We start from the raw sequence: 12,451 nt of genomic DNA, 5'->3' as shown, positions 1-12,451 counted from the left end.
ATGCATTAAACTCCAGTGTCCAAGCCTGTCCTGATGTAAGCGGATTTTGGCTAGTATGTGAGCTTTTAAGGCAAATTTTCGAGGACTCAGGTTACAGGTTTATGTTCCATGTAACCCTGTTAAAGAGCTGTATATTTCTGCTTTGCATTTTATGCTGTCTTAACACCACACTGAAATGGCGAAGTAGACTATTAACTGTGTGTGTGCAAAATGAGTGTATAGTTTTCTTAACTTACTTGCCATTGTTTTTTTCTTTTGGTGAGTACAGCTAAGTCAACCTTCATTCTTCTTTGACTTGAACCCAGGAAAGTTGCCAATTGAGTGGTGTAGCTGTGCTTCAAAAAAAACCAGCAATAATTTGCAGATGCTGATAGAGAACTTTTGTTTCTATTTACAAAATGTTTCAAAACCAGAAAGTACTATGTGGTATGTAAATGAGTCGCATTGTTGTAAATTGATCAGGCCTATCATGCAAGTGGAAATGCCGTGGTAGAACAGTACATACTTCACCATGGTTTGTTTTACAGTATTTTACTTTATATTGCTCTGTTAAGACTGGTACCTTTCATGGGCGTAATTTGTATATGTGTGAAATCTAGAATGAAAATACTATTTCGTAAGTGCAGCATAGACTTAGCTGTTGTGCTTAGCAAAGGAATGAATTTTACATATATGTAACTATATGGTCTTATTTCAAGGCTTATTATTTTTTTGAATCTTCTGTTTCTGCTTGGCCTCCTTTCTGTGCTTTTGCTAAAAGATACCCTCTGCACTTGCAGAAAAATGTCATGGTAGTGTAGCACAGGTAGTTCTTTACTGATTTGCGTAATTGTTGCACTATTTTCTTTTTTTTTTTCCTTAATGTAAGTGCCAGACTAGTAAGTACATCCGAGATGGAAAAATGAGGCTGAACTCATGAAAGCTAGTTTTACTAGCTTTATTGTAGCCTTATTGAGAAACAGGAAAGCAGCCACAAGCAGGATTTGGTCCTAAAATAATACTTAGATGACTCTGTTAATTATGTGAGCTGAATAGAAAAATAGAAAAAAGGTGCATGCTTTCTCTCTCTCTCTTCCTCCCCGCACCCCCAACAGCTGTTAAAACTTTCCATTGATAACAAGTGTAAAAAGGAATACCATCCTAGGTAGCTAGTTAAGCAGGGAGATTTCTAAGAAAATAACTTAATATTTTTATCCAAAACATTGCATGTTGCTGCTTTAAAATGTCCTGTGTTGCACAAGATCATGGCTTTTATAACTTCAGAAACATAAGCTCTCAAACTAAAACTGTAGATAGTGAAGCAAATTCTCAAGAGTTTACTTTTTTGGCTGGTGGTTTGACTGCAGGGTTTGGGGAAGTATATGCAACTTAATGCGTTACTTGAATTCCATCAGCATTTTGGGAGCATGTTTCAGTGTTTTTCTCTGTGTTCAGAGATACCATCTATAGTTCAATACATATTAAATTTACTGCTCCTGTGGCATGTCCTTAGAGGAAGTCTGCTTAATTATTTGAAGGAGTCTGCCACCAATGTTAAAAAAAAAAAGTGAAGCTGTTCAGAGTTATCTGCCAGTGTGACACTTGCTGTTTGGGTGGGCTGTCTGCTCTTAAACTAGCAGAAGCCATAGATTTTTCAGTAGTATGCTCAGACTATGCTCAAACCCTTCTCATGGTCTGTGACTGTTGTTGTCTTTTAAACTTCTTGGAATGCTTTCCTCATGGCAATGGATACTTGTGTCTGTGTTTCCTCTTTGCTTCTTGTATTCCTTATTTTTATCGGGCCCCACTGCATTCCCGGTTTGTTTTTTTTTTTTTTTTCCCCCTTCTTTTTCTTCCTTTACTGTTTCTTCCTTTTTCTCTCTAGGAGCAGCAGCTGACATGGATCTCTTCCTTCTGTTGCCTTTTCCTTCCGCTAGATTTAATTTCTATATCCTTCCTACCTTACCAAAAGGCATATATCTTTCTCAATCTATTCCTGACCTTTCCACTGCACTAATTGTTAGAGAATGCCTACCTGCTTCCCTTCTTCCAACTTACTTCTCTGATCCGATACCTGCTAATTTCTTGGTAAGTACACTAGGTGAGGAATTAATTCTCTTCCCTGTTTTATAGGAGTCAGCCTTCCAGGTGGCTGCTTACCTACTGTCTTCAGATTAATAACTAACTGTGAGATTCTGGTTTGCAGTCAGACATTGATGAAAATACAGAGTAGCAGCCAAGTACTTGTTTGATGAAATATCATAGGAAACACACATCTATGATGTTATCTGTTAGGAATGTAATTTGGATTTTTTTTTTCTTGGGTTATAATACTTGCATATTCTGAACTTCATGGAAGAGCTCTATGTGTATCTATCAACAGTATCTCCTCTTTTGTAGAATGAGACACATTCCTTGTCTTGGAACCCAAAGAATGAACCATGCTGGTACCCTCCATAGAAAATTGACAGTCTAACCAAGCCAGAGTTAGTTTTACTCAGCCAGGATGCTGAAGCATGCTGATTTCTGGTTGGTGATAGTGCTTATATACTAAGTTAGGAAGATTTTTAAAGCATTAGGGTTTTGAGCTTTCTCCCTGGACACCCCACACCCACCCCAGTTCTCAGAGAAACTAATATATGTCAATGAAGATGATAAACCAACATAATGATAATACTCTACACATTAACTTATAAAGCTCTGTGCAACAGAAGCAATCATGTTACTAAAAAGGCAAAATTTTTTTTCTGCCGTAGGGGTTTTCACATTAGCAAGTGTTTTCAGATACAGCCAGTTGCAACATATCTGTCTTTTCCATATCATCTTTGATAATTCATAGATATTTATGTTCAGAAACTGTTTGGTTTTGTTTTATTTCAGAGCGCATCCTTAGACCTTGATCTGAAGGGTGCTCGTGGGTGTATTGAACTTAGTTAATTGTGAATATTCCCACATATGTCGACCTAATAAGCTTCCTCTTGGTGAAAAGCTAAGCATGTGCACAAGTCTTTGCAGGTCTGAGGCCTTTTCTCATTACTTTTTCCTTTTAGGTGCACATTATTAAGTCTGTTGCGGAAAGGAACAGAGGAGGGAGAAGGAAAGCAATGCTATGAAAGCCCTGCACAATGGAAAGGATATTGGGCTTACATTAATAGGTTTTTCTGTAACTACCCTGTATCTTCCCTGAAATTCCATTTGAGCAACTGCAGCATTGTTTTGCTCAGTTTGTGGCACACTAGTGGCGTTTTGTTGTTTGGACTCTGGACTCTAGTGCTAAAATAACTCTTCTTATTTGAATGCTGGTTTTGTATGCTAACCAATGAAGCCTTAGTATTAAAAAAAATTAAGAGAACATGATGCACTGTTCACGCTATTGGCATTCATTAGAAACTTTGCTGTCAAAAAGATGAAAAAAAAATTTGAAATAATGTCCACCAATTAGCGTAGACAACTGTACTGTCTGGACAGGTGCATTTTCTCTTAGTTTATTAACTGATTTGTCGTTGAACAAACATATCTTTAGGTTCTTTTAAAAAGCAGGTATGTAAATTTAATGTCTTTAAAAGTCTGTAGGTTGCCTTTTTCTACAAAGGGCAGCATCAGTGCAGGACTTACTCTACATTTATCTGTATTCCTAAACTTCAGTGCAATGATTCAAAACACTTGCTTTGCTCTTTCATGTTTTTCATTACTGTAGTATACCATCTAAACTAACACTTAGCTTGGAATTGCTGAAAGTGATTTTTTTGGTGGGTGAAAGTCTTGTTAGTTTGCCCTGTCCATTTCTGTTTAAAAATTGTCCCTGTATAGTTATGTTAACATAGGGAGAACGTTATTTTTTTCTTGTTTTAGGATTTCTAAAGAAGCCTTGATTAGTTTATATTTAGGTTGGGGTTTAAGCATTTTTTGTAAGCATGGGACAGAAAGAGGGAAGTGGAAGTTGGTTTTATTTTTCTTGGATTTCTCCTTTCTTCACATTTGCTAACCTCCGGATTTTCAGAGAAAAAATGGCTTTTGTGCACCCAAAAAGGGATTTCTTTCCTTCCACAGAGAAGAAAACTGGTAGGACGTTTGGGCTTCATACCTGCTGAGAAAAGAACTGGAGGATAGGTTGCTGTGTTTTTCAGAAATACTGATGGGGTTTTTTGTTTAGTTTTCTCTCTCCTTTCCCCCTTCCCCCTTCCAATAATTAATTTAGACTCTAATTTATTTTTTCTGGTGGCTGTGTATCAACCAAGCCATTCTTAGGAATTCAAAGGAAAAGGGATTTTTTTTTTTTTCAGCAAAATAATATTATGAAAACATCAGAGTATGATATTTAGAATAATTTAGTATATAGCATGTTGATACATATAAAGTATTTATATAATATTTCAAGCTATACTACTGCTCAGGAAAAATCGGAATAAATAACAGTGCTGGGCAAAGAGTTCATAAAGAATTGCTACAGAGAAGGTGATTGGAGCAATATTTGATTACATAAAGTACACTATAATTTTAGTTTTTTCTTTAACAACACGTTTTCAAGCATGCCTTTTGCACGGTCCCTGCTTGAGCAGAGAAATTAAGATATTTTTAAAGCATTGATATTTTTCTTCCTCCTATGTGTTCACTGTTTTTTTACTGTTGCACTGGATTTGCAGTGTCAAGTATTTTTTAGACTGCAGCTGAGCCTTTATTTTCATATGAATAAATGACAGGCAGCTGTAGAAGCTTGGCATCTTTGCTCGTTTTCTGTATTGATGGATTTCTGTAGAGTGCTAACCTTGTGGCTGCTGAATAAATGTTGTATTTAATGCAGTATTTGATAACTAGTTTTTGTGTTCTGGGTTTCCACTTAAGTAAGTGCTTAAAGCAGCAGAATGTCTTTGGCATACCTACTAATGTCTTTCATCCCCTCTGACTATACCATAGGCAACATGAAGCACCATTTGAAAGCAATCTAATAAGTCAAGAAGTGATGCTAAAGCGTCAGGAAGAAGAAATGATGCAACTGCAAGCTAGAATGGCTCTCAAGCAGTCCCGACCTAACCTCTACCCAGGAGATGCAATTAGGTCCTCAATGCTTGACATCACCAGAGATCCGCTGAGAGAAATAGCCCTGGAAACAGCCATGACACAAAGAAAACTGAGGGTAATGCACTGATCTCAGGTGAACTCTTATTTTCATTGAAACAGAGCTGTGTCTTGACTGAAACTCTAATATGTGGCATTCATAAACTGAGTCCTGTAATAAACAGTCATCAACAGATTAAATACGAGGTGTTTGCTGTTGCCCTGATAGGAAAGACCTACTCTCACAGGGTAAACTTAGGAGGTTTTGTGGCATTAGTGGCTACATAGCCTAAAGCAGTATCAAGAGATGCTAAAACATACAGCAAGCCTTGACTAAAGATTGTATCGATTAAACAATATAGCATTCTAACATAGGTAAGGTGTGGTTTTCTCCTGTATTCTGTGGTGGTTTCAACCGCTTCAGTTTGCATTGTTCTTAGTGGAATGTGGATGTATCCCACCAGCATCAAAAGTTATTAAATGAACAAGTTGGGAAGGTAAAGAAAGAGGATTCATTTGACTCTTGGGTTCACCCTGAATCACTGTGCAAACTCCCCTTTCCTTTCCCAGCTGTCTTGGTAAGTGAATGAAATATAAGATTACAGAGAAAGGGAGACAGCGGTATAGGTAAATAGAGTGGCTGATGTTTAGAAAAGGTGATGGCTTGATGCCTTCTGCTGCTGCTTTCAGTGAATTGGATATTATTATATTTTTAAGGATGGGAAGACTTGAAACAAGACTCAGGTGAATTTGCTGTCCTAATCCAGGGTAATAGTTTCTGTATCTGTCTCCAGTCCATAGCACTCTGACCAGTTAGTTCATGTAGGGTTTAACTAAGTGGGTTGGTTCCTCTCCTGGCCCTTAAGAGGTTTACATGCAGATGTTTTACATACAGTACACAGTAGGGAGTAGCCAAGAAAGGCTTTCCCTCAAAAGGTGAATCTTGGGCCACTTTTTAAATGTGGTATTGAAGTGGGTATTGTGCAGAGGACTTCCTTTAACAGTTGGACAGGTAACCTCCTAAAATTTCCAGGGTGAATTAGTAGAACGTTTATTTGTCTACAGGCAGACAGAAATTGGCCAGGATCTCTATTTGAACCCAGCAGATAGAATTAGGCTGAAACATTTCAGTCTTCAGGAGATGAGAGCTGTGTGTCAGAGGCAGAGATTTGTCAAGGCAAAATTGCCACCAGTGCAGAAAACCGTAGCAATGTCAGGCAGTTGCTTACTGAGATAAGCCCAGATGGTCCCAACATGTAACCCATGCCCTGTATTTTAAAGGAAGACAAATAATATTACACTGTTGGCTTTTTGCCCAGGAAAGGAAGGAAAATATGCAGAGTAATAATGTCACCAACATTGCAGCTTGCCAGTGGTATCTGGCACTCATGCTGGCAAAATAAGGTTCTTCAGACTTAGCAGGTCATGGGAGGAATTCGGTACAGTTTTCTGGTTTCGGCATTTGGTTTCTCTTTTGCATTTGCAGAGCAGGAGTTAACTGTGCCTCAGTCTGTTGTTCCAGCAGCACAGTGTTCATTCATACTCTTGTGATTTGCAGAATTTCTTTGGCCCTGAGTTTGTGAAAATGACGATTGAGCCATTCATCTCCTTGGATCTACCGAAGTCTATCTTGGTAAGAAAGGGGCTATTCAGCAGTCAGTGGCAGAGGAAGTATGTAAACAACAAATGCAGTTTTATCGCAAATGTGAGTGTTTGGATATTTTTTATTTCATAAAATGCAGACTAAGAAAGGGAAGAATGATGACATGCGGCGAAAAGTAAATGTGATGCTTCTAAGTGGGCAGAAGCTGGAGCTGACCTGTGATACCAAAACGATATGTAAAGATGTCTTTGATATGGTTGTTGCCCATATTGGCTTGGTGGAGCATCATTTGTTTGGACTGGCTACTTTAAGAGGTAAGAAAAATGATTTGATGTAGTTGATAGGTACAGAATAAGAAGAATTAGCTATGCGGTGTTGAGAAAAGGCAAGCAGAGACTGCCTGGCATCTACAAAGCTTTTACTGAGTCAAAAAACATTCCTTGATGAATACCAATTTTGCACAAAAAAATTCAACATTTGCCTGAGTTATGTCAGCTCATCTTGGGCAGCCTTTTCGCTTTGGTTGCTGAATTTTCTTCCCTGCTGTTTGTTGCCTTCACTCTGACTAGTAACCCTAAGAGGACATGAAAGGGCTTTGAGTTCTGTTAATATGCCCTAGGCAACATTGCAGCCTCTTGTGGAGGCAGACCGATTGGGATGTATAGGAGGGCCTCTTGTATAGAGGGATTTGCCTTAAGAAAAAGTATTTGCTCTTGAGCTGTTAATTTTTTGCTATTACAAAAGACCAGAAGTTGGACTTTCCCCACCCCATCCCACCCCAGGTAGAAGGCCATTGTGGCAGAACGAACATGTTCAGACCCGAGTTTCCTGTAGGCATGTCTCACAGGCTGTTGTAGAACTGCAGCACTCATAATATTGGTGTGAGATAGAAACCCTTAGCAGCCGAAGAGCTTACTCTATCTATGGCAGGCTTCCGGTGCTCTTGGCAATTTGGAAAACCTTGAAAATGTTTTGCAGAAATGTAAATGGGACAGAAGTGGTAAGGGAGGGAAGGAATGACAGACAGTAAGTCTGGTCTTGATCCTCCAGCTGGAGAAATTATTTGGTTTTAATGTTTTTACCCATGTGCTTCCCTTTAACATTCATGGCAGACAATGAATTTTTCTTCATTGATCCTGACATAAAGCTAAGTAAAGTAGCTCCAGAAGGATGGAAAGAAGAACCGAAGAAAAAGAACAAGCTGCCTGTCAACTTCACTCTGTTTTTTCGCATAAAGTTTTTTGTGGATGATGTCAGTCTTATACAGTGAGTGTATGACATTTTTTTTAACCCCTTAAGACCTAAATTTATGGACAAAAATTGGATATTAATCAAATACTGGACATTTACTATAACAGGAAGAGTACCAAAGATGGTGTGGGGTTTTTTGTGGTTTTTGTTTTGTATTCCTGTTCTAGGCATACGCTGACCTGTCACCAGTATTATCTACAGTTGCGGAAGGACGTCCTGGAAGACAGGATGCACTGTGATGATGAGACAGCCTTATTATTGGCATCCCTAGCTCTCCAAGCTGAGTATGGAGATTACCAGGCAGAGGTACACCATCAATTTCACCTTTGAGAAACTGTGTTCTTGCTGCTGAATTAAAGAATGAGCTGTGAGCTGCCACACATGCTTCACAGCTCTGCCCTGGACTGGAAGCTCAGCTGATATGCTGTTGGCAATTTTCACTGTGGGCAAGTTTTCTTTTAGTCTTAACACAGGTCTGTTGCAGAATCTAGTTCAAAATCTGGGTGTTGAACCCTCTCAGTGGAAATAAGAGTCAGGCTTGAATATGACAAAACCATTTGTGAAATTAAGCTCTGGGTCAGGGTTGACATTCTGAATCCCTGTGTAAAATGAATGTTAATGCTTCATTCATGCTTATAGAGTAGTATATGAAGATGCCATCACAAAAATGTTTCATGTTGTAGGTGCATGGCCTGTCATATTTCAGACTAGAACACTATGTCCCGGCTAGAGTGATGGAGAAACTAGATCTGTCCTACATCAAGGAAGAGCTGCCAAAACTACATAGCACTTACGTGGGTGCATCTGAAAAAGAGACAGAGCTAGAATTTTTGAAGGTAAGTGGAGAACATTTTGCTTCCTTACTCTGTGGCTTCAGAAATTCCTTGTGGGAATATGAGTGCATGGACCTCAGGTGAAAGCACAGGAGAACAGCTTAGGTTCTGAATAACACTGAAAGGAAGAAAGCTGAAAAGATCATCTCAAAAGACTCATCATTACAAGTAAAAAGAAATCGGAATAGGTGAGAAAGAAGTCCTTTCACTTTTTTCTTCTCCAATCAGTAGTCTTCCTGCTTTAGCTCAAACTAGTTAAAAGCAACTATTGATCCTTGTGCCTAAAGGAAATCTAAAGGAAGCTATGATTATGAGGCAGCACATTCCTGCATTCCCTAGGTCCTTTGTTCTTTGTGTTGAGGAAAAGAAAATTAAATTATGAAAAGTTTTGTTACAACTAATACTGTTGATGGTGCTTGATGTAAAGCAAGCCAGAAGCATTATCAAGCAGACATGCTTGTGCAGGCACTATGTAAGACGATAGGAAAACTATAATCACAGGTATATTTGGTTTATTCTAAAAGGACCCATTAAGAAATATGAGTTTTGCTGCTGTTGCTCATGAGATAATGATCAGCTCCTGCCTTGATACAATGGCTGCAAATGAGTTCAGGGGGTGATGGTTTGCTGCTGAGACAGTGGATAACCATTACACTAATTCCACAGTCACACTGTAGTTCCACAGTCTCTTTGAGAAGGTGATAGAAGATTCACTCAGCTGACTTTGCCCCTTCTAAGGTAAATGTTGCTCATTTGGCAGAAATGTTCTTGTTTCTTAACTGTAACCCAGCAAGGGCAGGGGACTTGATCCTAGCTAAACCTAGCCTGACTTGAGGGTGGGTTGAGGAGAGCCATTAGAGTCCCTCGTTTGATTCATTGGGAGTGCAAAGTGAGCAAAACTGCATCTTTTGGCAGTTACAATGCCTTAATGTGGTCACGGAATTCCAGCGTTAATCTAATTTGTGTTTAAGAAAGATGTCGATAACAAGTGCATCTGGCTAGTTACAGTTTGTTGCCAACAATTGGTTTGTGCAAGTTTGATTTACTCACAGGCATTCTTGATTCATGCTTTTGTTGTTTGATTTTAATAAATGCTCGGTTCATTTGCTGTAGTGTTTGGCAGGTCAAGAGATACTACCAAGACTTAAAGACCTCTAGAGCAGCTGATGTGTCTCTGTTGTAACATCTGTAAACTGAGTAACTGGAATCACCAGGCAGACAGAAATATTTTTTCCCCAAATCCATATATATATATATGCATATATTAGAATATTTCTATAGAGGTGTAATATTTATGTAGAGATACAAAAAAACTTGTAATAGCCTTAACTTCATATTCTTAGAAGTTTCATTGCATTGATCTGTACAGTTGTGTCAGAGGCTCACAGAATATGGGGTTCATCTTCATCACGTGTTGCCTGAGAAGAGATCCCAAACAGGTATCCTTCTGGGAGTGTGCTCCAAAGGAGTTGTTATTTTTGAAGTTCACAATGGTGCCCGCACACCTGTACTGCGCTTCCCCTGGAGAGAGACAAAGAAAATATCCTTTAGTGTAAGTCAGTCTCTTTTCCTCTAGCTGTGTGTACATGTCTGTATCTGTATCTCCAAATACTGGTTTTGTGTGTTCGTTATTTTTGCAAATTAAGCTGCTGTTTTACAGTGTAATCTCACTACATTTTGTGTGGCCAAGCTGTGTTGTATTATGGGATTGAAATAGGAGTTTTGATGTTTTAAAGAGATTTGTTTTTTTTTTTTCCTTTTTATTAGCTTGCATTCTATGCTGCTGAGATTCCAGCCTCAGAAGACAGTTTTGGCACCTGTGTTTTGGCAAATCTGTATTGATGTGAAATGTGGCTTCCTTGCCTTCAAAGGAAAGAGCTATTATGAAGATAGATCAAGGGCTTCTTTTATCATGGGGAGAAGCTCTGCCCATTTACTGCATTTCTGGGCAATCTGCCCGTGCTGCTATATATGGGACATGGACAGTGAAGGAGCACTAGAGTGAGAATCCTGCAGTAAAGGACTGGGTACTGGCAAATGCCAGTACTCCGTATAACTAGGAGGTGCACCTATGTTGCTTTTAAGTTTTTATATTTCCACGAGTAGTTAAGTTCAATGGATGACAGGGGCTGGCCCTTTATCTGGATAATATAAGCCAACTTCAGTGGGTACACCATTATCTGGTGGTCATATGTCAGTTTTTAATGAGGTGTTGAGTTTTAAATGCTTAATCTTTATACGGGTATTGAAAACAGTACGTCTAACTCTGTCTGATACCTTACTGAAAAGCTACAGCCTGTTTAATCTGTGATACGATTTTAGCTAGAATTGGTAAATTGAAGTTTAAAAATTACTAAAAATATAAATTTAAGCCCTGGAATATTAATTGATAGATTCCGTAATTAGATGGGCACCTAGTTCTTTTTCTCTTGAGTGGCAGCACCCCTTGTGACTTCCTCAGAGGCTTTTGAAAACCCCAACCTGCAAACTGTGATAGTACTGGTTGTCATTAGTCAGCACTAACAGTAACAGAGACTGATTAAGTTACAATAAAGTACCATCTCAGCTAGCACAGAACTAGCTTTAAAGTGCTACTTAGTAAATCTCAAATTACTTTCAACCCCTATTTTAACAGAAATCTCTTCCATCAGTGCATTTTGCTTCAGGAAAGTTTGAATGCTGTAACTGTGCACAAGCAAATACAAAATTCTTTGTAGGCTAAAGGAAGTCATTGTCTTCAACTTTTTTCTTTCTTGTGTAGAAGAAGAAAATAACTTTGCAGAATACATCAGATGGTATCAAGCATGCATTTCAGACTGACAATAGTAAGACTTGCCAGTACCTTTTACATCTCTGCTCTTCCCAGCATAAGTTCCAATTACAGATGAGAACCAGGCAGAGCAACCAAGACACTCAGGACATAGGTAAGGACTGTGATGCTGTGTTGGTTTTTAATAGCAATCTATATGTATTTTTGTAAGGAGAAAAACTGAACTTGAGCTTCAGTAGTTCTGCTGAGTGCTATTTATGTGTAGCTCTACATTTGGAAGATTTATACTATAAAGAGAATCTACTAGCTAAGTTAGTTTAGGTTTTGTTTAAGGAGGGGAAAAAAAAGAGAGCTGGCAGATCACACAGAGGCGGCACACAGCAGCTCCTCTAAAATAAAAGGAATCTAAAAATAGGCCAGTAGTAGTACTTTCCCATTTGATTAATGGCTTTTGGCTTTTTTCAGACAGAATTTGAAGATATTTCAATAATAGGATTTTTACCTTTTGCTTAATGTGAAATGAATTGGTAATGTGGATTTACAGATAAAATAGTGTGATCATGCGAGGGCAAATACAATAGGGAGCATTTTGTGATGCTGCATCTGTAAGCTGTGAGTGTAAGCTGTCTTTATTCCACTTAATGTTTGGTGGACCTAGTAAGAAACAACACTGATGCTAGTAGGTTTTCTTCAGAATGTGTGTGTAATAGAAAATTTAAAGGTGTTCTTATTAGATAGAAAGTATTAATTGGAGAATGCAGTCATTGAAAAAACCCTCTGTACTAATTTCTTTGCTATTTGGAGTAGTGTTCACTTGGCTGGCTGGCCTTCAGTGCAGCCTGGAAATGCTATTTTGGTCAGTCTGCCTGCTCATTCTTTGTTCCCTGTTTTTATCTGTCTGCATTCCAGTTGCTGTTAATCCAGACTTCCACCAGCATAGCTGGGATGGAGTTTGACCCC

At 38.6% G+C, this 12,451-nt stretch overlaps 1 protein-coding gene across 1 annotated transcript in view; it reads left to right on the top strand.

Annotated features, from left to right (window-relative positions):
* PTPN13 (protein tyrosine phosphatase non-receptor type 13) overlaps positions 1 to 12,451 on the top strand; it is a 97,647-nt gene that overhangs the window by 49,363 nt on the left and 35,833 nt on the right. The window contains exons 9-16 of the mRNA XM_009641369.1: positions 4,894 to 5,113; positions 6,593 to 6,667; positions 6,777 to 6,951; positions 7,750 to 7,903; positions 8,056 to 8,194; positions 8,572 to 8,724; positions 10,091 to 10,273; positions 11,483 to 11,645. Of these exons, the coding sequence (XP_009639664.1) occupies positions 4,894 to 5,113; positions 6,593 to 6,667; positions 6,777 to 6,951; positions 7,750 to 7,903; positions 8,056 to 8,194; positions 8,572 to 8,724; positions 10,091 to 10,273; positions 11,483 to 11,645 (1,262 nt within the window). The remainder of the gene's footprint in view (positions 1 to 4,893; positions 5,114 to 6,592; positions 6,668 to 6,776; positions 6,952 to 7,749; positions 7,904 to 8,055; positions 8,195 to 8,571; positions 8,725 to 10,090; positions 10,274 to 11,482; positions 11,646 to 12,451) is intronic.

This window comes from Egretta garzetta, unplaced genomic scaffold (assembly GCF_000687185.1).
Source record: "Egretta garzetta isolate BGI_Z169 unplaced genomic scaffold, ASM68718v1 scaffold856, whole genome shotgun sequence".
In the NCBI taxonomy this organism is placed as follows: domain Eukaryota; kingdom Metazoa; phylum Chordata; class Aves; order Pelecaniformes; family Ardeidae; genus Egretta; species Egretta garzetta.
Note: the sequence above shows the minus strand (reverse complement) of the source record. Positions and strands in the feature narration are given on the sequence as shown.